The sequence below is a fragment of the Kogia breviceps genome, chromosome 16 (genome assembly GCF_026419965.1).
Source record: "Kogia breviceps isolate mKogBre1 chromosome 16, mKogBre1 haplotype 1, whole genome shotgun sequence".
Lineage (NCBI taxonomy): Eukaryota > Metazoa > Chordata > Mammalia > Artiodactyla > Physeteridae > Kogia > Kogia breviceps.
Genome location: NC_081325.1, coordinates 6437776 through 6464482, shown reverse-complemented (window position 1 = coordinate 6464482; position 26707 = coordinate 6437776). Strand labels below are relative to the sequence as shown.

The window sequence follows — 26707 nt, the reverse complement described above, 5'->3', positions numbered from 1 at the left end:
AAAATTCCATTACTGATTAATCCTATCTTTAGGTTTATATCATACCATGCACACAATACATCAACTGCCAAAAGAAAGAATCCAGAGAGAATAATACAATTGGTGATTTTGGCATCAGAAACCAGCTGCAAGACAGTCAAGAACTAGTCAACTCTGAAGTCCCACTTCATTATTCAGACTTGTAAATTACTTACAAGTGGTGGTGTTAGCTAAGAAGGGAAATATGGAAGCATGTTCTGGAGCAGGCGTTTCACTGTACATTTTACAAAATATCAAAACACTTAACACAATCGTCTCCTGTCCCTTTTTACTGCTATGCTTTAAGTAGCTGCACATAATAGAATCATCTTGTCTACTACTGAAATACCATCCATCCTTAGGGATGGAACAGCAGCTGCAGTTTAACTGGATGGAGCAGTGCTAATGAAGAGTTTAGAACTGTGTTAAAAATGGAATAGGTACCCAACTGAGACAGCAGGGAAAATTCTGAGAGACAGATCGTGCTGATTATACAAACAGCATCATTTGGCCTGCTCCCAAGGTGTGATAATATGCTCACAAAAAAAAAAAAGGGCGCTGCGTTTTCAATACGAATGTTCAGGACCACACTTTCACAGCTCATTTGAAATATCAACCCCCTAAATTCACAGTTCTCCCTTAGCATTTGCTTGATAGAAATCGGGCCACATGCTAAACTTCTGTATTAATTCCTACACATTCAGTGTTCCCAGAGAGGCCTCAAATCCAAGTATTTACAAGGCTCTTTTTACTATAATAGGCAAGGAAAGAAACCAAAATGAATTAAAATGTTCAGGTAAAGATCCATAATACTACATTATGAAAATGTAAGGGAAGTTTACTGTTAGGGGTCATCTAATTTAACATTATCATATAAAGCTAAGGAAATTATGGTTTAGAGAGGTTTATAACTTGCCTAAAACTAGTTACCTGACTTTTTTTGGGGGGACGGGGGGAACATTTAATTCACAATTATATTTCTTCTCCCCACCCCCCCAGAACCTGGATGGCATGTTTCAGTCATCCTGGGGAGAAATTTGGAGGGGATACACCATAATTATGATACTTCAGCCCCAGGTCATTACCTTTGGAGTATAACATTGCAAGGACCAGCGCCACAGTGTGTCTACAGCTGTGTTACGAATCACACTAGAAGACCCCACCCAGTGATGGTTTATGGGAAACTGGGTCCTGGCTGCATTCAGGGCTGGTGTAATTGAAACTCACTCAGCCTGGAAAGTGTTACTTGAAGTAATTTGCTGTGATTGCTTAATCATGTAAAAATGAAAACCTATATAAAAGTACCTAAGTTATTAACTTCAAAGCAGGATCGATCAAAAGCTTTTACTATGGAAACTGTGTTTTATGTTGGAGAAGAGAGTGGGACGGTGGGAGCCAGCTCCACTGGCCACCTGGGTGCTCTGGGCAAGTTAAGTACCTTCTCTGAGTATGTTCCTCTCCATAAAATGAGACTGAGCCCCAGCTCACAGATGCACTGCGAGAATTGAAAAAGATGAGAGGTGTAGAGGGCTTTCTTTGCATTGATGTTTCTTGGGAGGGACAAGGGTTTATTTAGGTATCTGAATTTGCCAAAGCAAAACTTTAAAAAATCTCATTATCTCCTCCTTTCATTTATACTGTAAAGAAAAACTTGCAGAATGTTAATTTTTATCTGTTGCATAATTTTTTTTTTTTTTTTTGCGGTACGCGGGCCTCTCATCGTTGTGGCCTCTCCCGTTGTGGAGCACAGGCTCCGGACGCGCAGGCTCAGCGGCCATGGCTTACAGACCCAGCCGCTGTGTGGCACGTGGGATCTTCCCGGACCGGGACACGAACCTGTGTCCCCCGCATCGGCAGGCGGACTCTCAACCACCGCGCCACCAGGGAAGACCCATAATTCTGTTTTGATGAAAAGCTGAGGGATTATTTATCAGTGCAAATAATATAAAGGAAATTCTATCTTCCTATGGTTAAGTCAGAGGAAATTTCCTGTAAATAATGTACCTGATATCAAAATAAGCAGCCTGCTTGACAGAGCTTACCAAATCCTCTGATGAAACTGAGTGAGATTTTAAGGCGCTAACAGGGAGATGGGCAGAGACCCAATCAGAACAGAATTCCTTCCCATGACCTATGAAATGCATGATCAGAAGCAAATTCTACGAAAGCATCCTATCTCATATGCACAAAAAGAAAGCCAGTGAGTGGTCCTGGCTCTTTGGCTTTCCAGACAGTTGTGTTCATTCGGGAACTAGGTCTGCTCCATGCAAAGTCAACAGCTGGGCAACTTCCTGGTGGATGTGAGCGATATAGGGACAAGCTCTGGAAAGTTCAAGCTTCAGAGCAGAATCTCTCGCCTGAAAAGTTCAGACTGAATAGAATTATCTGATACTTGTTCTACTTTTATACATTCTCTGCCACATCTCTTGATGCTCTCAGAAGAGGGACCCAGCAGTTCCCACTTCCTAGGTTTGAACCAAGGACATGTTCAAGTCACCTTAGGAAAGTGAGGAAGCGGCCACAGTGCGGTGGAGAGAGGACGATCCGGTTCTGCCCTTACTGACTCTGTGATTTTTCTTGTCATCTTGGTGACACCATCTATAAAATGAAGATATTCCTACTACCCTTTCAGAGTTTGTATGGGGATCGGACACAATCATATATATAATTACTTTGTAGCTATAAAGCACTGAACAAATGTATTATCTTAAGAAAGATTTTAAATGAGTCTATAATATCGATTGTTATATTGTCAACTAAAACGCAAAAATACCGTATCATCGTATGTATCGTGTGCACAGTGATTAAGAGCAGAACGTACGACCTCACTGACCCTCGGAAGAACCTTTTCGGTTATTGTCCCCTCTGTATGTGTTAGACCACCAAGGCCTAGGGAGGCTGCCGCGTCCAGGGGCAAACCATCAGGGGACACCTGATCTGACCTGGACGTCTCTGAGTCCTCTCAGCTTACACACATCCTTACTTTATCCCGTCCAGGAAGATGTCTTCTACATCTCGAGAATGATCAAGTGCTGCTTTGGCGTATCATCGATTAAAAAGTTAATGTATTTAAAGATGATGCCAGTGAAGTTTAATAATATGGAAAATGATATTTTCATGAAGCGACTATTAGTAACCCTATATCTAGGTTCTTGACCAGATAGTCTGTAGCTCAGTGCTCTTTTCATGGTTAAGTTTTATAGAAAACAGTCCCATTTCCAACATGTTTCAGCCTGAATTTAGAAATAAACAAGGATTACTGGTCAGTAGTTTTGTCTCTCAAACTGAACTCTCTGGAGCACACGCTCTGGCAAAGCTTTCCTGTCTTCCTGCAGGGGGTACCACGGGCAACATCGTGGACATAGAAAGCTCAGCCTCACGGGTCAGGCTGTCTTGGGTTCATATCCACTCACTCGCCGTACAGCCTTAGGGCAGTTACTTAACTTCTCCAGGCCTCAGTTTCTTTCTCTATAAATGGGAAAAACATCATCTGCCTTGAAGGAGGTGTGAACTGGTTTGTCCACCTGGCTGGTCTTCTTACTTCACAGGCACAGTTGCGTGTCTGCTTCTGGCTAAGGAATCAGCCTAGCAATAAGCCTCGCTGGATTCTTCATGTCCGGGCTTGCTCGGAAGCACACTGCTCTCAGATGGCGACCAGCTCATTACAACAAGAAAACAGAAGGGGAACCTTTGGCATGTTTGCTGCAAGTCTGGGCAGCAGGCAGTGACGCACCTGCAGGCTGATACTCCTAAACACTGACATTTTCAGCACAATAGTTTTTTTTATTTTCTCTCTGCCAGTTTTATTGGGATATAATTGACGTACAGCACTATATAAGTTTAAGGTGTGCAGCATAATGATTTGATTCACATACTGCATGAAATGATGACCACAGTAAATTCAGGGAACATCCATCATCTCGTATAGATGCAACATTAAAAAAATAGAAAAAAAAATTTTCCCTTGTGACGAGAACTCTTTAGGATTTACCCTCTTACCAACTTTCATATATAACATACCACAGCATTAACTGTATTTATCGTGTGGTACATCACATCCCTAGTTCTTATTTATCTTATAACTAGACGTTTGTACCTTGACTACTTTCATCCAGTTCCCCCTCCCCTCCCCTCCTGCTTCTGGAAACCACAAATCTGATCACTTTTCTTTTTTTTTTTTTTTTTTTGTGATACGCCGCGGGCCTCTCACTGTTGTGGCCTCTCCCGTTGCGGAGCACAGGCTCCGGACGCGCAGGCGCAGCGGCCATGGCTCACGGGCCCAGCCGCTCCGCGGCACGTGGGATCTTCCCGGACCGGGGCATGAACCCGCGTCCCCTGCATCGGCAGGCGGATTCTCAACCACTGCGCCACCAGGGGAAGCCCTGATCACTTTTCTATGAGTTTGTTTGTTTGTTTTTGAAGTATAATTGACCTACAACACTCTGTTATTTCCTGGCATAAACACAGTGATTTGATATTTTTATACATTTCAAAACGATCACCATGATAAGTCTAGTTGTCAACTGTCACCATACAAAGATATTACATAATTATTGATTATATTCCCCACACTGTACACTTCATACCTGACTCATTTATTTTGTAACTAAAAGTTTGTACCTCTTAATCTCCCTCACCTATTTCTCTCCTTTCCCCAGCTCCCTCCTCTCTGGCAACTATCTGTTTTTCCTCTCTCTCTATGACTCTGTTTCTGTTTAGTTACGTTTGTTCATTTGTTCTGTTTTTAAGATTCCACATAAGTGATTTCACGCAGTATATGTCTTTCTCTGTCTGACTTATTTCATGTTACCTTCTGGGTCCATCCACGTTGTTGCAAATGGCAAGATTTCATTCTTTTTTATGGCTGAGTCATGTTCTGTCACGTACACATACACACATCTTCTTTATCTGTTCATCTATCGCTGGGCACTTAGGCTGCTTCTATATCTTGGCTATTGTAAATAATGCTGCAATGAAATAGGGGTGCATGTATCTTTTTGAATTAGTGTTTTTGTTTTCTTTGGATAAATACCCAGGAGTGGAATTGCTGGGCTGATGGTAGTTCTATTTTTAATTTTTTGAAGAAACTTCATACTGTTTTCCACGGTGGCTGCACCAGTTGACATTCCCACCAACAGTGTGGGAGGGTTCCTTTTCTCCACACCCTCACCAGCACTTGTTATTTCTTGTCTTTTTATAGCAGCCATTCTGACAGGTGTGAGGTGATAGCTCATTGTGGTCTTAATTTGCATTTCCCTGATGATGCGTGTTGTTGAGCATCTTTTCATGTGCCAGCAGCAGAATCGTTTCTGATCATAAGGCTCTAGATTCCCCATGTTTCCCCATCCATTTAACGACAAAGTACAGCCTTGGCCATGAAAACAAATTAAAAAACAGGAAAACAACTGTAGAACCAAGTCCTGAAGGCTTAGATTACAAGCTCTGATGGAGAACATAAACCCAACTCTTTTACTTTGATAGACACTGAATTTGATGATTATACTTTCTTTTCTTCATCTTCAGGGACTGAGATGATAATTGACACTGATATCCCCAATTAAATATGAATCACTTTCGAATAAAAACCCTGTTAAGTATTCTAAACACCAGGATTTATGCTTAAGTATGCAGAACAGAGTAAGCAAGCAAACCAGGATCTGAAATAACGTTAGATGAGGAATCTCAACACGTAATCTCAATACGGAATCCTTATCTTGAAATCTAAGCTCCAATTAAAATTCATTCTGAAATCCCATATAATTTACCAAGCATGGTGGTGAGAAATTAGAGTTGTGGACCCAATCCTCTGAGGATCCAAGAGAAAACTGAAGAGTCTGTGCATCTTCTTGTGGAGCTAATGTGATAAAAATGGCATAACAGATGTCAAATTATAGAATGCTTCATTTAATTCTGTTTGGTCTTATCATATGCTGACTTATATAGTAAGAAATATGTTTGGTTTTCCTCCCGTTCCTGACACAGAGCTCCTGAAACCGTGGGCATTTCCTAATTGATGAGCGCTATAAAGCTGTCTTTTGTTATGTTGATGAGGTGACTTTAGGGAAAGCCCGTAGGGTAACCTAAGGATGGGGGCTGGTCGCCAGGATAGCCAACCTGATTGGAGAGTTGGAACTTTCAGTCTCATTCAGAACTCTGGGGAGGAGAAAGGGGCTAGAGACTGAGTTCCACCACCAATGGCAATGATTTAGTCAATTATGCCTGTGTAATGAAGCCTCCGTAAAACCCCAAAAGGACAGGGTACAGAGAACTTCCGGGCTGCTGAGTGCGTGGAGATTTGAGGAGAGGTGGTTGCCCAGAAAGGCATGGAAACTTCACCCCCGCCCGCACAGACCTTGCCCATCCACCTCTTCATCTGGCTGTTCATCTATATCCTTTATAATAAACTGACAAAAAGAAAGTAAATGTTCCTCTGAATTCCGTGAGCCACTCTAACAAATTAACTGGGCCCAGGGATGGGGTCATGAGAACTTCCAATTTATAGCCAGTAGGGTCAGAAGCACAGGTCCAACAACCTGGATTTGCAGCTGGCATCTGAAGTGGGGTTGGGTAGGTACAGTCTTGTGGGACGGAGTGAGCTCGGATACTATCTCCGGGCAGACAGTGTCAGAATTGAATTGCTTGACGGACTGCTTGATGGTGTTGGAAAACGCACACGGGAGACCTTTATGTGCTATCAGGCCATATAAAGACTGGGACTTCTGACAATTTCCAACCAAAACAAAGTTCATTTTCAATGGCAAAATAAAACTATGCGACTCTACATCAGTTCACCCTATTAGATTTTATTTTTTGAAATATTATTGTCCAGTGAACTCCCTAAATCTGAAACCATGCAGTAGGTATGTAACGTAGAGCAGGTGCTCACAAAATCAACAGCCGGCTGCCTTGGGGGTCAGTGCTTATGACTGTGAGATGCACTCAATGGGAACCACTTCTGGCCTTTCAGATCCAAATAAAACAACATAGCCAACTTTTCTTAGCTCGGGTGACTTCTTTGGATTCCCCTACCACCTGGTCGATACACGTGTAAGATCTGAGTGGTTCCTACTGTGCGGGATGCTTGGTTGGGACTCCACCTCTGCCTGCTCTGGTCATGACCACCTTTTGCCTAGTGAACTCCTCCCTGTGGGTCCCAGCACGTTGTCACCTCCATGTGGACAGAGTGTGCAGCTAAAGACATACAACTAACTACAAACTTGTGGTTTTCAACCCCAAAGCTTATAGAATAGTTATTTCAGCATTACAAATTCAAATTCAGCTCTTACGATGTTCAATTAAAAAATATAGAGTGTTGGGCTTCCCTGGTGGCGCAGTGGTTGAGAGTCTGCCTGCCGATGCAGGGGACGCGGGTTCGTGCCCCGGTCCGGGAAGATCCCACGTGCCGCGGAGCGGCTGGGCCCGTGAGCCGTGACCGCTGGGCCTGCACGTCCGGAGCCTGTGCTCCGCAATGGGAGAGGCCGCAACAGTGAGAGGCCCGCGTACCGCAAAAAAAAAAAAAAAAAAAAATTACAGTGTCCATCTTCTATTCATTCATGTGATAAATAGTTTTTGAACACCTACTATGCTTCAGGCACTGCTCCAGAGGCTATAGAGACATCGGTGAACACACAGACAAAAGTCTCTGCCCTCATGGAGCTTATGTTGTAGTATGTATGTGTGGCAGGGGTGGGGGAGGACTAGATAATATAGAATAAATGAAACAAATAGGTGAATTCAATAGGGCTATATTTAAAAAAATAGTGCAGGGTAAGTGTGTTGGGGGAGGGGCTATGGTTTTGAACAAGGTGGACGAGTTAGAAGAAATGACACCTTTCCATTAGTTCCAAAATACACAGCTCTTGGTCTACACTGGTTGCAAACTCTGTGAAGGCAGGAACCAAAGGAGATTCATCTTTGTATCCCTAGTGTACCTGGTCCATGGCAGGACTTTAGAATAATTGCTGAAAAGAAAAACCAAACCTATATTCTGTATTTTTCCAAAGCAAGGCTACTTGTAATAAATGGCATAGATTTATCTGACAGCTGGCCAGGAAATGGATGTAGTATTTGGCATTGACAAAACAGCATGCCTTAGAATCAAATCCTTGGAATTCCACCTCATGGTACCCAAAGTAATAATTCTACCATGTTTGTTCCACTAGAATTCTGTGGGGACAAGATCCCCAGGATAATCCATATCACCCTTCCGTATAGTTGTTACTGCAAAATCAAAGTGTCCTTTGATCACCCTTAAGTGGGAGATGTGCTGCCTTTTATCTTAGACCAATAGGAGAAAAGACAACAAATGTTGCATGGGATAGAGGTGGTAAGGGATGTCAGCACCCAGGGCTCTTGGCGATATAGAGAAGCACCAGGGAGATGGAGCAGAAGGTGTAGCCACCTTCGCCGAGGTGCTCCACGATGCGTGTCACCTCAGCTGTCCCTCCCACTGAAGCCACAGGACAGGCATGCTTCCTTGCCCCACTCAAGAAGCCCTTTTCTTCTTGGAGCTTATTGCTGTGGTGGCTGAGCATGCAAGTGTCAGCTGATAAGTGTACAAAATAATGCCAGTGCAGCTGCAGTTTCCCCTCCCTGCCGTGGCAGCCATGCTCAGACACTGACACTCAATCACGCACACACAGTCATTCATTCATTCATCAACTAAGGACTGACAAAAGCCTACTGCGTGCCTGGCATGGTTTTAAGTGCTGCGGATACAAAAGCAAACAAGGACAAAGCCCTTGCCCTCTGAAAGCCTACACTCAAGTGGAGTTAGACAATAAATGGATAAATACATAATATAACGTCATTTAACAGTGAGGACTATGAAGGAATGAAGCCAAGTCAGGGGACAGAATGCGATGGAGGTCTGGCTGTCGGCACACGTGTTATCTTTGGGTTAGGCGGTCTCTGAGGTGGTCCCAAGGATTCCCCACCTCCTGGCATTCCTCCCCTTGTACAACCCCCTCCCTTCACTTCTGACAGACACAGCAGGGCAGGCGTGATGGACTGTCACTGCTGAGATGAGGGTATAGAGAGACTGAGCGTTCATCTTGCGTTCTCCCTCTTCCCTGGATCTCTTGCTCTGGGGGAAGCCAGGAGCTGTGGCGCGAGGCCGTCCCATGTGAGCAAGCTTGGAAGCCCATCACCCCCATTCAGGCCTTGAGACAGCTGCAGCCCAGGTGACACCTTGACTGCAGCCTTGTGAGAGGTCCTGAGTCAGGTTCCTCCAGCTCAGCTCCAACGAGATTCCTGTCCCCCAGCCCTGAAACGGGAACAAGCTGGGCAAGTCTGAAAGAAGCGCGAAGGCCAGTGCAACGCAGAAAGGAGAGACAGGCAGAGACCCCCACGGATAGAGAAGCACCCAGTCCTAGAAGGCGGTACTCTCGCCACCGCTAACTGCCTTAAACAAGCGCCAACAATAACAGTAACAGCTAATGTTTGAGTGCTTAAGTGTACTGGGAATTGTGCCAAGTGCTTTAGTGCATTTATTCTTCACAGTAACCCTATAAAGTAGGTATTATTATCGGCTTAGTTTTATAGATAAGGAAACTGAGGCTCAGAAAGGCTGAGTGGCTCTCCCACATTTGCAAGTTAGGAAGCAGTAAAGCAGAGATTCAAACCAGGCCCTCTGCCTTCAGAGTCCTTACACTTCACCTCTACACAGTACTGTCGAAAGAGGCCCCTAGAAAGAAAGCCTCTTTCACCCTTAAAAAAGAAAACCCCAAAACCAGAAGAAACCCCCTCCAAACCCCAAAGTGTTGTTAAGACAACTGGTCCAGCCCCTGTCTGATTAGATGCTCTGGGCAGCTTGATTTTCTCTAGGAGCCCTTTTTTTTTTTTTTTTTTTTTTTTTTTTTTTTTTTTTTTTGTGGTATGCGGGCCTCACTGTTGTGGCCTCTCCCGTTGTGGAGCACAGGCTCCGGACGCTCAGGCTCAGCGGCCATGGCTCACGGGCCCAGCCGCTCCGCGGCATGTGGGATCTTCCCGGACCAGGGCACGAACCCGTGTCCCCTGCATCGGCAGGCGGATTCTCAACCACTGCGCCACCAGGGAAGCCCTCTAGGAGCCCTTTTGAGAGAATTGGTTTGAGGCATTATCTACAATTGCTCTGAGGTCTGACCCAAGTCAGCACGGTACACTTAGCAGAGCACACAGGTAGCTTTTCTTTCTGACATTTATTAAGAGCCTTACGTAACAAACCTGGAAGTTACTGAGAATCAGTAGGCAAAATACCAATATATTCTATTTTATGCAGTTTTCTGCTTAGCTGACATCGCTTGATCCCTCACCTCCCATCAATATTCAGATACCTGGTACCCAACCAGGTATCCATCTGCTATAGAACGTGCTTTTCCTTCCTGCTTAACCTCTGTCTTGAAGCTTGAGACTATGAATATTCCATCAGAATCTTAATCTCTTTTGTGAAAAGAGGAGAAACACAATCCATTTATCTTTGATTTTTATCTATATTCAGTTACATTAGGAATGCTATTTTAAACTATCTTTTTAAAAAAGCAATGGCTTTAGCAGACTGAGAACCTTCCATACAGGGGTCCCTAAATTTATATTATAGTACTGCATTTAGCCAGAGGAAACAAACAAAATAACAGAGGGCACTGAGGTGTTTGTTTTCAAGTTTTCACCTAGAAGAAATATGAATGAAACCAGCTTGTTTGACACAATTAAGGATATTATAGTAATAACATTAATAGCTAACATTGATTAAGAGCATGCTATATGGGCCTGATACTGTCCTAAGCACTTTGACTATATTGTCTAAATTAATAGTTATAACATCCCTATATGGTAAGTATTGTTGTTATCCCAATCTTACAGATGAAGAATCTCAGGCACAGAGAGGTCAAACAGCTTGTCCAAGGTCACACAGCTAAAAAGTCGAGTGCCAAGACCGAGACTCAGGCGGTGTGATTCCGACGGCGCAAGCCCTTAACTCCTACACGGTACTGCGTCGCAGTTATCAGTTATTTAGCCTGAAAAGATGTGCAGGACCCCAGGCACGACCACTTCTCCTTCTAAGAAAGACATGCTTCTTTCAAAAATACCAAAAACCAAAGTAAGATCAGCTCTCCTAATACACATACATCTATTAGCCAATCCCAAACTCCTACAATATCCTACTGCCCCGCACAATAACTCAAAATTCTTTATTATAATTATTAGGTAAGTACATATACAGATGAAAGACACAAGATATGAATTTAGGCACTAACAAAAACTACACACACATACAAGGCTGAAAGTTTATTCCTTTAAAAAGCTACATCATTTTGCTTTTTTCATTGCTCAGTAATCTACGTTTATCTTCTAGAAAATTCTTAGCATGTTCTCATTTTTCCTTGGTCTCTCTCTTTTCTCTGCTCACATGTCGCCTCCTCAGAAAAGCCCTCCTCAACTAATCAAACTCTCCGTGCCTTCTCAAACCCCATGATTCTTTTACTTCCTGTTTACATCACTACCTTAATTACATTATATATTTATACACTTGTTTGTTTTCTACTTCTGCTGTTAGAAAATAGACTGCACGTGGGGCAACTTGTTCCCTGCTGTCCCCCTAGTACCTAAGGCGTGCCTGCATCTAGCGTGTGCTCAGTGATTTTGCCGAACAAATGAATGAATGAGTTCGATGCTCCCTTTGAGGAGAGCCACTTGGTGCAGGCAGAGGGCAGTAAGGGCTGGTCAGCTCACTGCCCCATCTCCTCTCCCCACCCCCAATTTCCACATCTGTAGTCCTGGAGTCCCGACCTTGTTAGAGATGTGAGTTTTCACCAGGTAGGGGAAGGTGGTAAGGGTGGACTATTGTCAAGGACAGGTTTAGGAGAGGAGATGGTAAATCCTGCCTTACTGGCTTTGGTTGCAAGGGAGTGGTAGGAAAACAGAGGGCTGTGAAAGGCACGGATGTGGGGTCCTGCTCGACCTCTCTCACCTGCACCCCTACAGAGAATCTGCCTCCAAGTTATTTTTTTCCAGCAGGTTTCTGGTATCCATCCTTTTACCTCCACGCCTACAACTGTGCCCCCTTACATTACACCTGGACTGTTACAAATGCCCCCTAACTCCCAGCTATCTTCCGACATTTCCTTCCACTCATTCACAGGTGTAGGACAAAAAAGCGAAATCTTTATGGCATTCCCTAGCTCGAGAATCTCGAATGGCTTCTTTACACTGGGAAGAAGGAAACCATGTATCCTGGAACACGATTTCTTTTATAAGTTTGCCTCCTTCAGTACTCCATGAATTACTGGAAGGCAGGCTGCCCGATGGTTGTCTCTCTCCAGCGCCCAGGACAGTGGCTGGCAGACTGGGTGTGCAGGAAACAATCTCTGCTACCAGCGTCCCTTGCCCATTCCATCCTGTGTTCAGCAGATAATACCCTACACTGCACATCAGGGCACTTGGTCGTAAATGCGATCTGATACCTTTTTCATGTGTACAGCTCTTGTCTGCCCTCTCCAAAAGCAGAGGGCTTTTTAGGACAGACTCATATTCTCTTATGTCCACCATTTCTCAGGACGGTTACCACTACTAGGTACATATTTGCTGTATAGAGATCCAAAAATCTAGATTTGGAAGGAATTTCATTATAAAAAAAAATACAGACCACACAGTAACTGCAGTTTATAAATTTTCAAATGGCAAAAGAAAAACCAATGTTGAGAATTTGAGCACAAAAGGGCTGGACGTGGGGGTCTTTATAAGTACTTGAAAGCAGACCGGTGGATCTGGGCAAATTTCCTAGAAGCCCAGTTTGAAGGATAGTACAAAGACCGTCTCTGACTCTGAATTTTCCTAACCGGAAAAGATGACCTTTGTCTACCTAGAGTCTTAATAACACGTTTAAGGGAAACAAGAAGGGTGGGGAATGGTGGGCCGTAGAATTTGGTGTGCTTTCGTATTTCCGGAAATGCAAGACACTCTTGGGTTCAGAATGACACTGATAGGACCGCTTTCTATGTAGACACCTTTTCATCTCCACAGAGATTTTGTAGGCCCCTATGCATTATAACAAACTAATTAGAACACTTAGATGTCACAGCTATCTGCAATTTATAAATAGTTTGTAAAGTGCTTTGAAAATGGAAAGTGCTAGGCAAGTACTCAAATGATTATATATTAAAAGCCTTTGACATATAATCATTTTATTTAATAACTGGCTCTTTAACAGGCACAGTACTTTATAGCTGAACAGAATTTCTGAGCTTGAACCATTGATATTTTATTTAGAGTGAAATGCTGTTAGCAAATCAGATACTGATCAAGTTTTTTTCCGTTTATATAAATAAATGTATGATTCATATCTATCTCCCTAACTTTTTCATCGACCAATTCTGCCTTCCCTTAGGTTCCTACACACTTTTTGCAAAGATTCCTCCCACACCTCAGTGACTCACGGTTATCGTCTGCCCTGCCCTGTTTTTTCCTTTCACACATCTGCCTTGTCAAGGTGTTCTGTATGTTCCTGAGTTTACGGCTACCCTAAACGGATTCAAGACTGCATGCCACATCATCAGTGACAATAAATCCTTTTAGGAGCAATGAAGCCATGAGATGTGGCAGGTGGCCCACCAGTGGGTGGACTGTTACTGATAACTTCAGTCTACTATCACCATTCCACACTGCTATGTCCACTAATTAAACCTGGCTTTCATCTCCTCACAGGTCTTGGTTCACAGGCATTAAACTTCATTTAAATAATCCTGTTTACTCTCACCACAGAACTACTCATAGGCAGAATTGTAGAAGAGGCAAACAAGTGCTTGATTGTTTACCACTATGCCTTTAGGACTTCCTTACATCTTCAAGTGCTCATGTCCTCACACTGACATTGGCTTTCTCTTACTATTACCCTGGGAAGATACTCCCTGTCCCTGCCCCATAACTTTGATCTTTCCCCATCCATTCCTGCTCCCACTTAATTTAGTCTCCGACGTCCTACTGTATATTTTCATTATTGGAAAACCCAAACTAAGCCATTCTTCTTGTACGAGCGTTAATGCTTAGCCTTTTTTAGGCTCTAAACTAAGGCTGCCAGCTAGCTGCCCATCGACCTCCCCGTTAATTCCAACCCATATTTTTCTGTCCTCATGTGACTCATTCATCATTCTCCCCTCTTTGAAAGTCTTGGCTTCCACAACTCGACTGTCTACAGACTTTTCCACCACGTCATTGGTTGCTCTTTTGCCCAACCTTTAAATACTGAGCTTGTCCAAGGCTTGGCTTGGGCCCTCTTCTCTATTTATTAAAATTTTTTTAAAAAATTCTTTGGCCTTGCCACACGACACGTGGGATCTTAGTTCCCCGATCAGGGATCTAACCCTCGTCCCCTGCAGTGGAAGTGCAGAGTCTTAACTACTGGACCACCAGGGAAAAGTCCCAAGCCCTCTTCTTAATCACACTCCAGTTTCTATGGATCTACCTCATCTTTATGGCAAGAACTCACAAAGTTTATCTCTACTTAAATCTCTTTCATGGCCTCCAACTCCTGTCTACAGATTACCTCATTCAACAGGGAACTTTTGATTTCAGTGACCTTCTCCACCTCCCAATCAGTTCCCCCCCACCCCACAAGCTTCCCGTGTCAGTAATTTTGCCCCATACCTCGATAGGAGTCACCCTTCTCTTTCCTCACCTTCCACATCCAATTCCTGAGGTCTACTAATTCTGTGCCACTTTGGCTCTCAAACGTATCTCAAATACACAATCTTTTCTCCATCACTAGCTTATGGCCCCTCCAGGCCACTTCAGCTCTTACAGTTTAGCTGCTTCTGCCCTGGCCTCTCTACAATCCATTCCAACACACTGTGATCAGTTACTCAGATGTCTTCCCATTGTGCTTCCCAAAGTCCTTCCCACACCAAAGCTCTTCCCATGGCGTCTACCATAGGCCCTTCTCCTCCTTGCTGGCCCTGCTATAGATATGCACATCTTCTTTCAAGACCTTTCTTTCCTCTAACCACCAGTGTTCTGCTTCAGGACTTTTGCAAGTGCTATTCCCCCAGAATGCCTTTTCTTTTTGCACAGCCAGCTCCTTCTCTTCCTGTGATCTCTGGAAGATCCTCTCTGCTTCCATACCTAAAGCAGATTCCCCTCTCAGAGTACTGGGGGGGTGGGGTGCTCAGGTTCAAAGGTTGACAGATATTTAGGGTGAATTAAGAGTCAAGCTGGGGTAGGACAGGTATGAGACACAGGCTGAAGAGGTCAATAGGGCAGCTGTTAAGTGTGATTTATGAATATTTTAGGTTTTCCAAAAAAATCATTTTCCCCACATGCAAGTTTCCTCTTCCATGTCCTTATTACTTTCTCTCAAATACTGTTCCTTTTAATGTAACCCTGGGCTATACTGAGATACCTACCCAGGGACTGAAAATATTATCTGGTCATCCCAGTTTTCTCCTTCTTTAATATATTAGCATCCTGAAATTAGAGCACCGAACTGGTATCTATCCTATAAATGCTACCATAAAGATGGAGCCTGATACCACCTAACATTCTCACGTGAAACCAGAATTCTCACAATTCTTTCAAATTATTTCCCACCCTTGCCCAATCTACCAATCATAGCAAAGGATACAGTTGTCTCATGAATTACTAAAAACATCTAGGAAGAGGCCAAGTCCTCCCTTCACTCCCACCTTTCTTTTCTAGACTATCCACAGCCTGTCTGGGGTCATGCTCTATTGCATCTCTCCCTCGCCCCCAATCACAGGTGTGCACACACATTCCTTTCAATTCCCTAGATCCAAGTCCTTGTCTAGGCCTCTGATTATCTCATAGTTTCCTCACTTTCAATGCTGGTTCAATTAAAAGAAAAAACAAAAACCTAAAATAGTCAACCTCGAGGACAAAGGAACAAGAACCACTCAAATCAGTTTAAATAAAAGAGGGAATTTATTAGAAGAATACAGTTTCTTGCAGGGACTCCAACAGCTGATATGGGTTAAGAGCTAGAAGCAGGCCTTTCTGCAGGACAGATCATGTTGTAATCACAAACGTTTACTTCTGGGTTTTGCAAGAGCACGAATAGAATATCCTAGTGGTCAGTCCTCCCTGTATAGTGCATAAGGGACTAGAATGTGGCTTCATTTCTGCTGGCTTTTTGATCCTTATATTCCTTTATGCTGGCCTCAAACTTGTCAAGCACATGCTGGCAGACATTCATGAGCTCAGTCAGGCCTCTCTGAAAGGGCTCAACAGCTGGAAGGGCACCTCGAGTCTGTATGCGCAAATTAATTTTGCTCTCTGAAGGATGGGTTGTAGTGTAACCACAAAATTCCACTTCCGGGTTCTTCATGATCATGTAACGAAGAGAATTTCCTAGGGTATGGTCCTCCTCGTGCAATACAAATGTCACACAGTGTCTATCTGTCCCAGCTGCCTGGACCATTTCCAGGGCTGTCTTCCTCTCGCCTTCAGCCATTGGGGTCTTCAATCCAGATATTTTTCTACACACATATTTTTTATAAAAATGAGATCACACTGAATACGGTTTTGTAACTAGCTTTTTTTCATCTACTATATCACAATTGCAACACGTTATTACTCTAATGCACTCCAATTACACAGAACGATTAGCATTAGCCCTTATTATTTTCCTGCCTCCACGTATTCTACCAATCAATAATTTATTGCCTCCAATTTCTCCCTCTTCCATTTGGCCGTCCACATGGCCACAAGGGGAGTGCCCTTAAAACAAAAAAATTTGCTAAAATTTTCTTTTGGTAGGCTCACAAGAAAGGAATAGGATTAGAATAGGGTGGGCCCTGCTAAAGGATGAAAACGAAGTTGAAAGGAGTGGAAAAACGCAGATTATCGTAAAAATAGAAACTAAAGATCATCAACGTGCAGGGCCAACGAGGGCTTCCGTTTGCAGGAGGTAAGGAAACTAGAATGGAAAGTCTGAGAAGCGCACCAAGAAGGAGGGAGAAAGAGCACATAGCGCACAGAGTGGATCAATTAGCGCTCGGCACAGAGGAGGGACTTGGGCCCGACCAACACACCACCCCCACCGCCCGGGGAACAGTGGCCTGGTGCACGTTAGCTTTATTTACTCTTCCTGTTTCAAATGGGGGTGGGCAGTTAGGGGGCTTAACTCTGGTCTCACAACTGGTGTTCCCTCCTTGATATCGAGTGTACCGAGCGTCTCCACGCAAGCAACCCAGGTGTCCCCCCCTCCCTTCCCGATCGGGGTCCCGCTCCCCGCCCTGGCGCCCACTGCTCCCTCCTAGACTGTCCTCCCAGCCAGGCCCTCGCTGCCAGGCCGGGCCGCGGAGGCTAAGGCCCCGGTCGGCCGCGGGCTCCCGGTGCAGGGCGCGGCCAGCTCCTCCCGCCCCCCTCCTCGGCCGTTACCTCTCCAGCTCCTGGTCGTCTTCCATGGCGGGGGCGACTTCCGGGATCCTCAGGTGGTGCTGGCGGGCCGGAGGCGCTGCCCCATACCTCGAAGCGAGCAGGCGCCACAGGAAGGAAGGACTGAGGGGACGAGCGCCGACGGAAGGAGGGAGGAGGAGCCGCAGCGGCGCGGCAGGGCCCGGCCACTGGGCGGGGCGTGGAAGCTCCGCCGCGGAGCCTCGCCCACGGGTCCCGCCCCCGGCGCGCGGAGGGCGGTGGCCAGGCCTGAGCGGTTCACCTGCGCTCCCGAGCGAGTCGGCCCGCAGAGCTCGAAGAGGAGACTGGTGCGGTCGGGCTCCTGCCCCGCCCCGAGGCCGAGACCGGCCAGTGGGCGCCGGAGCTCAGCCCTTGGCACCTTCCCTCCAGGTGATGGCGAAGGGGGCGGGGCCTTACCTGCCGCCCCCAGATCACCTTCCTTCTCGGACCCAGGATCGGGCCTCTTGCTGACTTGCTGCTGGCCCGGTGGGTGACGGGATTAATCCCAGGAAGGACCACACCTCCCGGGGACGGGGGCGTTCATGGCACGACAGACTTACACTATAGTTGAGCAACACACTTTGAAGAATTTCACCACAGAATAGCATGGGTGTAACACGGTATTTGTCTCATCTGGGATCTTGCAGCTGCACAGCCCAACTGGGTCAAAGGACAAATGTGTTTTTTATCTTTGGGGGGTTGGGGAGGAATGAGAGTTTGGAAGGAAACTGTCCCCACTCCCCATCTTTTCTCTTCCAGGATCTCTTTCTACCCCTGTAGTATGTCCTGCTTCGCTTTGGACGTCCTTTCCCCTTTACCCTTTTGGCCTCTTAAGCCTCCTCACCTGAGGAACCTCCCGGTCATCTTTGTTCCCAGGTGCCCCGGCCCCCGCCTCGGCAACCTTTCACCACCCAGACTCGCTCTCCGCCCTCCTTCTCCCTTCGTACCTCTCTCCTCTCCGTCCCCTCAGGTGTTCTGCGCCAATAACCCTCTCCCCTCCTGGCGGTCCTGCTCCCCTCGCCCCAGTCACCCCGGCCAGCCCCGGTCCCTACCCCCGACCCCCGCTGTCCTCCCGCCCGACACGCCCACAGTTCTGTTTTCCTGCGCCACCTCTTCTCCTTACCCCACCCCCGATCCCCTAGATGTTCACCACCTCCCCCAGCTGTTCCCCTCTCCTCCCGCCGTCGGCGGTGAGCGCAGAAGGCACTCCCGAGCGCGGAGAAATCAGGCGGGCTGCGTGGACAGCCGAGGGGTGGGGGAGGGCGGGCGGCGAGGGGCGGTGCGGGCTCACTCTAACTCCTAGTGACGGCCCCGGCCTGGCTCTCCCCTCGAGCTCTCGGATAGGCGGAGCCGCCCTCTGGCCCGCCCCCTCCCGCCCTGTGCTGTCGCCGATTGGCCCGGGTGCGTGTCGGGTTGCGCGGCTCGGCCCTGGCGTTCGCCCGCGGGATGGCAGCAGGGGCGGTTGAGAAGTGAAGTCTTGGCCAGAGTTTGCTTCTTGCCAGGAAGTCCGCGGCGGCGGCGGCGATTCCCAGCGGAGCGGAGGCCGGGCGGCCCCTCAGTCCTTCAGCGGGCCGTGGAAGCGGAGCCGACGCTGGGCTGCGGCGCCGGGAGCCGGGCGTGCACGGGCAGGCGCGCTCCCCCGGTGAGTAACTTTGCCCTGCTCGCCTCGCTCTGCGCCGGCTCGCGGGTCCGGCCGCGCCTCAGGTGCGGGCGGCGTGGGGTGTGGGGCGGCCGGCGCCCTGGAGGCGGCCGGAGCGGCGCCGCGGCGTCTTCCGCGCTCTCCTCGCCCGGCCGGGCTGCGGGGACGCGGGCCGGTGTGGGGCCGCCGCACTGGTCCGGGGAGGAGGGCGCGGGCTGCCGGCGCTGGGTGCCCGCCTCTGTTACCGTTTGGTGGTTCCGGCCACCGTGTCGCTGGTCTTTGCGTCGCTTGCTCCAATTTTAGGAAGGGGAGAGGTGGGGATGACTTTTCTGTTCCTTGCGTGTATGTTGCTGTGAATGAGAGTGTCGCCAGCTGCCTAACCTCGGTCTCGTTCCCTGCAGAGGAGTGGGGGAGAGAGCATACCCTCGGTCCCAGCCTGTTGCCTGTGAATTCTCACCCTTCCCTTTAGACTGGAGAGGGTGGGAGAGAGATTTGACGTCGTCGAGGGAGTAACTTCAAAATTCGGATCTTGATTTGGAAGCAGTCGTGCCCAGAGCACCATTCAGGAAAGACATCACTCGCTTTTCAGAGCTTCATGCCCTGTTTTAGACGACGGACTTTCCACTTAGATGCAGTGTTTCTTCTGACGTTTCTGTGTACATTTAAGGTTATGAGTTAGGACGTGCGTATCTGCCAGGAGCTACAGCACTCTCATGCGTGGCCTTAACTGTGTAGCTGTTTTCTTTTTAAATCACAGAAACAAAATTGAATGAAAAGCAGCGGCGGTTCAGGAGGAGGACACAGTTGTGAGCTCCGGTTGACTGGAACTGTCTTCACTTTAAGAATTTCACGTTCTTGCAGCAGTGGTACTTATCTGTAGATTGGCCTTCGTCCCAGGACAGATTTTGGTTGATTGATTTATTTTTCTTGCTTGTGCTGTGACGCAGCACTGATGAAGTTGATCTCAGTAGGTCAATTTTATTTCCTTGGATAGATTTGATTCCCATCTCCACACCCCTTTAGAAAATGGACTTTGATCTTGTATCCTTTTTGGCCTGTCAGAGCTTTCCTGAGCCACGAATAACAAAAGTTTTGCCTTTTTAGCTTGTCCAAGTCCCACACATGAGTTTTCCCACGGGGGTAAAATGTAGGCCAACTCGGAACCGAAGTAGAGTAACATTACTTTTAATTTGTTCCACCTGTGTGTTGGCAGTCATAATTCTGTAACTTGTTCCTCTCTTTTTCTCATCAGGTTATACATTTTTCATTATTTATTCATCTAGCAAACGGGTGTCTTCTGTGTGCCGGGCATGGATGGCAGAGGTCAGCCCTTGCCCTGAACTGGCTCATGGTGGTGTTGTTTGGAAGCTGGTCCACACCTCTCTCCTACCAGCCAGCCACCTGAAAGCAATTTGAACAGGTGCTGTGGGAACTTAAAAGTGGGAGCATTTCTGCCTGGAGCTTGTTAAGGAAGGCCGCACACAGGCGCTTCAGATTGCTGAGAGATTTTCATTTTAGGCAAAGGGGCTAGCGTGTACGGTGTTGCTTTATGAGAGCTGCGTATGGTTCCTCTGGCTGAAGGACACAGTGTCTGGGGTTGGAGTCGTGGCCAGGGCCTGCTGTATTATTCATTTCCGAGCACTTAGCACTTTGCCTTGCTTACAGTGGGCACTCAAATATTTATTGAACTGACTTGAACAGAAACATGAAGGATTTTGTATGCCGCATTAAGAAATTTGGGCTTTATCCAGTCAGTGAAACAGAGCTGCTGATTTTAAGCAGGAGAATGTCATGATAACATGTGCATTCCAGAAGGATAACTGCGGCAGTCTGGAGGATGGTGAGGGTCCAGATGGGAAGTAGGGAGACAGAGCAGGAGCTGTCATACTGTAGGGTTTAAGTGCTCAGCACTTTTCGATTCACGTTATCTGGGTTTGAATCTGGCTCTGTTGCTCACTTTGTAACCTGTTTCTTCCTTAGGTTCTTCATTTCATAGGGTTTGGGGGATAAAACTTGAAAAACATGTGTGCTACTTAGAGTAGTGCTTGGCACACAGGAAGGACTTGGTAGATGCTCGTGGTTAGTCTGCGTGAAGGCAGTGGAAGTAGAGACGGTGCGGCTCTTGAGAGGTGCAATTGGTTGGACTCGGTAAGTGACTGCATATGATTAATGACGGAGGGGTAATTCCTAGGTTTTTTGACTTGAGGGCATTGGAGTATACTGGTTAAGTTGGCTGCGGAGTCAGAACAGGGGGTTGAATTCCATGACTTACCCTTAGAATTACTATCCTTACTGAACTTTGGTTCCCAACATTTAGAAAACGGAAATGAAATAACGCGTGTAATGCCCTTGGCGAGTACCTAGCACATTACACGTGCTTAATAAATATTAGGTGTTCCTGTTGTGGTGATAACATCAACGAGCCAGCGGAATGCTGGAAGTTACGAGAAGGAACAGTTAAAAACAATTGGTGGGGACTTCCCTGGTGGCGCAGTGGTTGAGAATCCGCCTGCCGATGCAGGGAACACGGGTTCGTGCCCCGGTCCTGGAGGATCCCACGTGCCCTGCGGAGCGGCTGGGCCCGTGAGCCATGGCCGCTGAGCCTGCGCGTCCGGAGCCTGTGCTCCGCAACGGGAGAGGCCACAACAGTGCGAGGCCCGCGTACCACAAAAAAAAAAAAACAAAAAACAAACCACAAAACAAACAAAGAAAAAAAAAAAACAATTGGTGGTAGGAAAAGGGAAAGGAAGATAGTTTTGGACCAACGCATTGAGGTGCTCGCGGGTGACTGAGAAGCCTGTAATGCAGTCGTTGGATAGATGTGTCTGGCAACAGCTAGGAAAGAATGGAAAAGAAAAGAAACAAGAGTTCACATAAAGCCTTTGTGGGTGTGGTCAGCTTTAAGGAAGATTTGGGGGAAGGGGAACCGAGAAGAGGTTTACATATGGCAGTGCCAGGAGTGTTGGTGTCGGATATTGGGCATCTCTAGCCTTAAAACGCATTTTGGCCACCTTCACAAGGGAACTCCAGGCTCCTATAATCAGGTTGGCTCTATGCCCTTCTCCCCCTCCTCTTCTTCTCCTTGCTGATCGCGCCCCCAAAATCCAAGTACTTTTTAATTTCGTTATGCAGAGCCATTTAACTTTTCCTGTTAATGGGGCTAAAGTTCACTCTAGGCCCACCTTCCTATGTCAAAATCCAAGGTTTCTAGAAGAATCAAAGTTCTCATTTCATAGGTTTACTTAGGAAGTAATGTTGGTTCTAAAAAAAAAATATATATATATATATATAAAGATACGTTATGTATATCTGTGTATATCTGTATGTAAAATTAGAGTTGTAGAAGACTTAGACAGGCCTAAAATGAGCTTGTTAAGGGGCCTGGGAGATTTACAAAATAAATCCCCTTTAGCTTTCCTGTCATGTCTCTTTTCCTCAGAAAGTACCAAAGAGTAGAAAAATCTGTGATTATGTAAGTTTTTTGGTTGGTTGGATAGAAGAAATGGCTATTTTATGTATTAACTGATGAGAAGTTGTTAAGAGTAGTTTTTTAACAAGCCGATATTCATGATATACATTCTGGTGATAAATGCATCTAGTTAGTATGTTTTTAAAGAGGCAGGTATTGTAGGCTCTGTCTTTCAGAATATATGCTTCATAAGAGCAGGGATCCTGATTTGCTCACCGAAGGAGAGTCCCCAAGTACCAGAACCATAAATATTAATGTATGCATGAATAAATGAATTGGATCCATTGGCTTTGATCTGTCTTGGCCCACAGAATTATTGAAATCTTTGGAGCAATCACTGGTCAGAGGGAAAACAAAAAAGGGATTTGAGCCTGCAAAGAAGCTGAAAGTACTTCATGTTCTTGTAGGAAGATACCAGAACTGTGACAGAATTTATGGCTTTTAGGATTCATTGATTTTAGTGCCAGCTGCTATAGTTATTTGCATGATTCCCTCCTTTTTCCCCCTTTCTGTGAAAGTTGTGTGGTGTAGGAGGGAGGAACAGACTTACATAGGGATATTGCTTCGTTCAGAGTTAAACTGATGACAGCTGTGTCACAACTTTGTCCTCTTATTAGCAAAACTCCAGAGCAGATAAGAGATTGATAAGAAAAGCTGAAAAGATAGGAATAGAAAAGAAGTTGTGTGGGCAGAGAGGGTCGAGCATAGTTTATACCTTTATCTTCCCAGCCTCGAGATTTAATACTATTACTTCTCATAATCAGGATCCCTTGGTGGAGACATTATGTAAGGGAAATTTTTTTTTTCTCAAAATTGGACAGGGAAGGAGAAATGAGAAATAGAAACAAGTGTAGAAAATAGGCAATAGTCGAATAAAACTTTATGTACTATAGATATATAAGTATACTATAGGAATTACATATATCGTGTTTCTGTGCTTATTTACATAGATGAGTATATTATAAACTATCATGTGTCCACTTAAAAAGCATACCACTTTTTTGTAAACAAATGATGTTTTAATTTTTCCTCTATTGAAAGAGTAATCTTAGAGTTCTTTTTTTTTTCAATTTTTAAATTTTTAAAATTTTTTTTTTGCGGTACGCGGGCCTCTCACTGCCGTGGCCTCTCCCGTCGCAGAGCACAGGCTCCGGAGGCGCAGGCTCAGTGGCCATGGCTCACGGGCCCAGCCGCTCCGCGGCACGTGGGATCCGCCCGGACCGGGGCACGAACCCATGTCGCCTGAATCAGCAGGCGGACTCTCAACCACTGCGCCACCAGGGAAGCCCTAGAGTTCTTTTAAATAACAAATTGCCCTAAAGTGTATAATGGGGGCCATTGTAAAAAATGTTCATAACCAAGTTATGAGGATATATATGTCATGTAAAACAAGGTGTACTTGGTTTTAGTAAACCTTCCAAAGGCTCTGTTGGTTATTACTTTGTTTTATAGGTAAAAATAAAGTGAGTCTGGTGTACTTATACCCCTTCCCCCACTCACCCCCCAAAGTTGGGATTTTGGCTACCAATATTAAAAATTAATTGTTCATCAGAGTTCTTAACCCTGTTCAGTTAAACTACATAGTTATTGAACCAGTAAATTGGAGTTCTTCGCTTATATCTTACTTTTTTCATTGTTTTATTGTGACCATTTCCACTTTTCTTCCACATGATCTTAATGTTTGCAGTTTGACTTTCAATTTAATTGTATTCAGCAAGCAGCATACCTGACGTGATCAACACTGGGCTGTGCGGGACACAAAAGATTCTCTGCCCTTGGAGAACTTAAAATCTTAAAAGACATTCAGTCATGGAGTTAATCATTCCAAGGCAAGAGGTAGATGGGCCCCAGGTTAGACATTTACAACTAGTCTCCTGTTTACGCTTTGGGACAAAGATAATAACAGGAACAGGGTAAGCGACTGGACTTTGTCTCCTGTGGATCCTTCGAGATAATGGTAATGGCAGGAGCAAAGAGGGACTAAGCCCTGCTTAGGTAAGGAGGCCACATATTTCTCATTCTTGGAGTCAAGGCGACCTCCCAGACTACACATGCACAGAAGGGGTCCTCAGGGGAGGGGACAGTAGCCCATAATCTGTCCTGCCAACCTCCCGGAGACCCTCACACTGGAATCCATCTTGGCTAAAAGATACACGTGCACACGGGGGAGGGCCCTTTGTCAGACCAAGTATGGGATGGAAGCAAGATGATTGGCCAGAGGAAAACAAAGACCGGGAAAACTGCCCCTGTATAAGCAATTTAAGCCACCCCCAAAGCATGTGACTCTCTCTGAACCTGCCCATGTGTCTGCTTTTCTAATAAACACTCAGCTGTTTCACTATTTTCTTTCTCTTTGCTAGAATTCTTTTTACAAAGGAGACGAGAGCCAGGGCCCTGCTTCTAGCCACTAGTGCCTGGTGGTCGAGTGGTTAGGATTTGGCGCTTTCACTGCCCGGGTCTGGGTTTGATTCCCGCTCCCAGAACTGAGATCCTGCTTCAAGCTGCTGCCGCACATCAATCCAAAGCGGGTTGACGAATACCTCTGACTTCTAATAGCTGGCTCCTCGACTCGATGGCCTTCACTTCCACTGTATTTTGACATGCTGCCCTGTCTTCCACATTTAGAGACCTTACATTTATGTACCCTGTTCCCCGAGGGCAGCCTCCTAGCCTATCCTTCCAGCTCTCTCACACTCACAGGTGCTCTTTCCGTGCCCTTCCTCTGGGCAGAGATGGTTTGCCAATCCCTTTATTCCACCCCACCTCCCGTTCTCTGTCGAATTAACATCTGTGGAATCTATATGCTTTCACTGGCACCTTGCTTCTCTTGAACTTGCTTTTGTTCAGTGCCTGCCAGATAACGACCCTGCTGGATTAGCTGCTTCTCCCTGAGTTGCTTTGGCAACCCTGTTAGAAGGCCAGGCCCTCAGTGCAGGGCATCACCTCTCAAACAACCCGTCCCCTGCGCTCCCCTCAGTCACTTATGTTTATTTGGCATCTACTGAGTGCTCTGATACTGAGCTAAGAATTCGGCAGGCAGAGGTATCCTCATAGAGCTTACATTCTAGAGGAGATAGACATTCATCAAATAATAGCACACATTATAGTTATAAAGTACGGTAAGTGCTTTGAAGAAATAGTATAGGGCTGTGCTCTAGTCACCTGCACTTGTGGCTCTTGAAATGTGCATGGTCTGAATTAAGATGCGCTGTGTCACTACACGCCAGATTTTGAAGACTTAGTATCAAAAAGGGTAAAATAGCTCAGTAATTTTTGTATATGGATTACATGTTGAAATGGTGATATCCTGGATATGTTGGATTAAATAAAATATTAAAAATAGTTCATTCACTTGGCTACTAGAACATTTAAAATGGTGCGTGTGGTTCACATTTTGTTTCTGTTGGGTAGCAGTGGCACGGGGTGTTGTCTGGGGTATAACAAAGGGAACTAACCTAGTCTCTGGGGAGCTGGGCGTCACTGAACCCACCCTGAGGAAGTTGGCTTTGAAACAGGTATCTGGTTGAGTAGATGTTATACAGGTAAACCCTTCTCAGGCGAAGCAGTCAGAGGTGGGGATGGCACTTTGCAGGAGGGTGAAGAGGTGGGTGGGAGAGAGCTGGGGAAGAGTGGTGTGAGATGGGGCCTGGGAGGTAGGCAGGGCCGGTCATGGGGGCCTTGTTGGCCCTAATCAGGATTTGTTCTTGTCTCACTTATGGATTATTCTAGACCATTGTCATTCACAAACTCTTTATCAATCCCCCACTCCTACAGCCTGCAGATAATCTGGTTAGTTCATGAGGATCTGATTTGATTTAGCAGATTTCTGTCCCTCCCCTTCCCAGCTTGTCTAGGTAAGTCTCAGGTCTGTTAAAGGCTCGTTTTTCCACGTGTGCCCTTGATCCCATCCTTCAGAGTCTCTTTTAGGAGAGCTTCCTTCATCAGTTAACAGCCTTCTGTATTTAATCTGTCTCCCTGCTGGCTTTTTCACCTGTAAATATGCTCCAGTCCCAAACTCATAAAACAAAGCTCCGTTGACCCCGCAGCCCCTCTAGTTTCTGTTCTTAAAGCATGACAACATATTTTAAAGTTGAATATTTTATTGAAAGTAGTATATTCAAAATGTATTAATAGGTAGTCAATACAAAATTATTAACAAGACATTTGACTTTTTTCATATTACGTGTTTGAAATATGGT

General features: G+C 45.9%; 3 protein-coding genes across 5 annotated transcripts in view; 1 reads left to right on the top strand and 2 right to left on the bottom strand.

Moving 5' to 3' along the window:
• Positions 1-17469, bottom strand: part of LOC131743413 (protein POLR1D-like) — a 42500-nt gene extending 25031 nt beyond the window's left edge. The window contains exon 1 of the mRNA XM_059042119.2: positions 17386-17469. Coding sequence (XP_058898102.1) covers positions 17386-17411 — 26 coding nt within the window. The 5' untranslated portion in view covers positions 17412-17469. The remainder of the gene's footprint in view (positions 1-17385) is intronic.
• Positions 15905-17467, bottom strand: POLR1D (RNA polymerase I and III subunit D). The gene is made up of 2 exons (XM_059042118.2): positions 17386-17467; positions 15905-16481 (listed from the first exon to the last, which is right to left on the bottom strand). Exons 1-2 carry the CDS (start codon positions 17409-17411, stop codon positions 16106-16108), a joined length of 402 nt encoding a protein of 133 aa, XP_058898101.1. The 5' UTR covers positions 17412-17467; the 3' UTR covers positions 15905-16105.
• A 310-nt stretch (positions 17470-17779) lies between the features above and the next one.
• The window catches only part of LNX2 (ligand of numb-protein X 2), a 94612-nt gene continuing 85684 nt past the window's right edge, over positions 17780-26707 (top strand). Inside the window, exon 1 of one of the 3 annotated variants that reach the window (XM_067016735.1) lies at positions 17780-19042. The gene's annotated coding sequence lies outside the window, so the exon portion shown is untranslated. The remainder of the gene's footprint in view (positions 19043-26707) is intronic. The other 2 variants (XM_059042078.2, XM_067016734.1) reach the window with 2 other exon arrangements.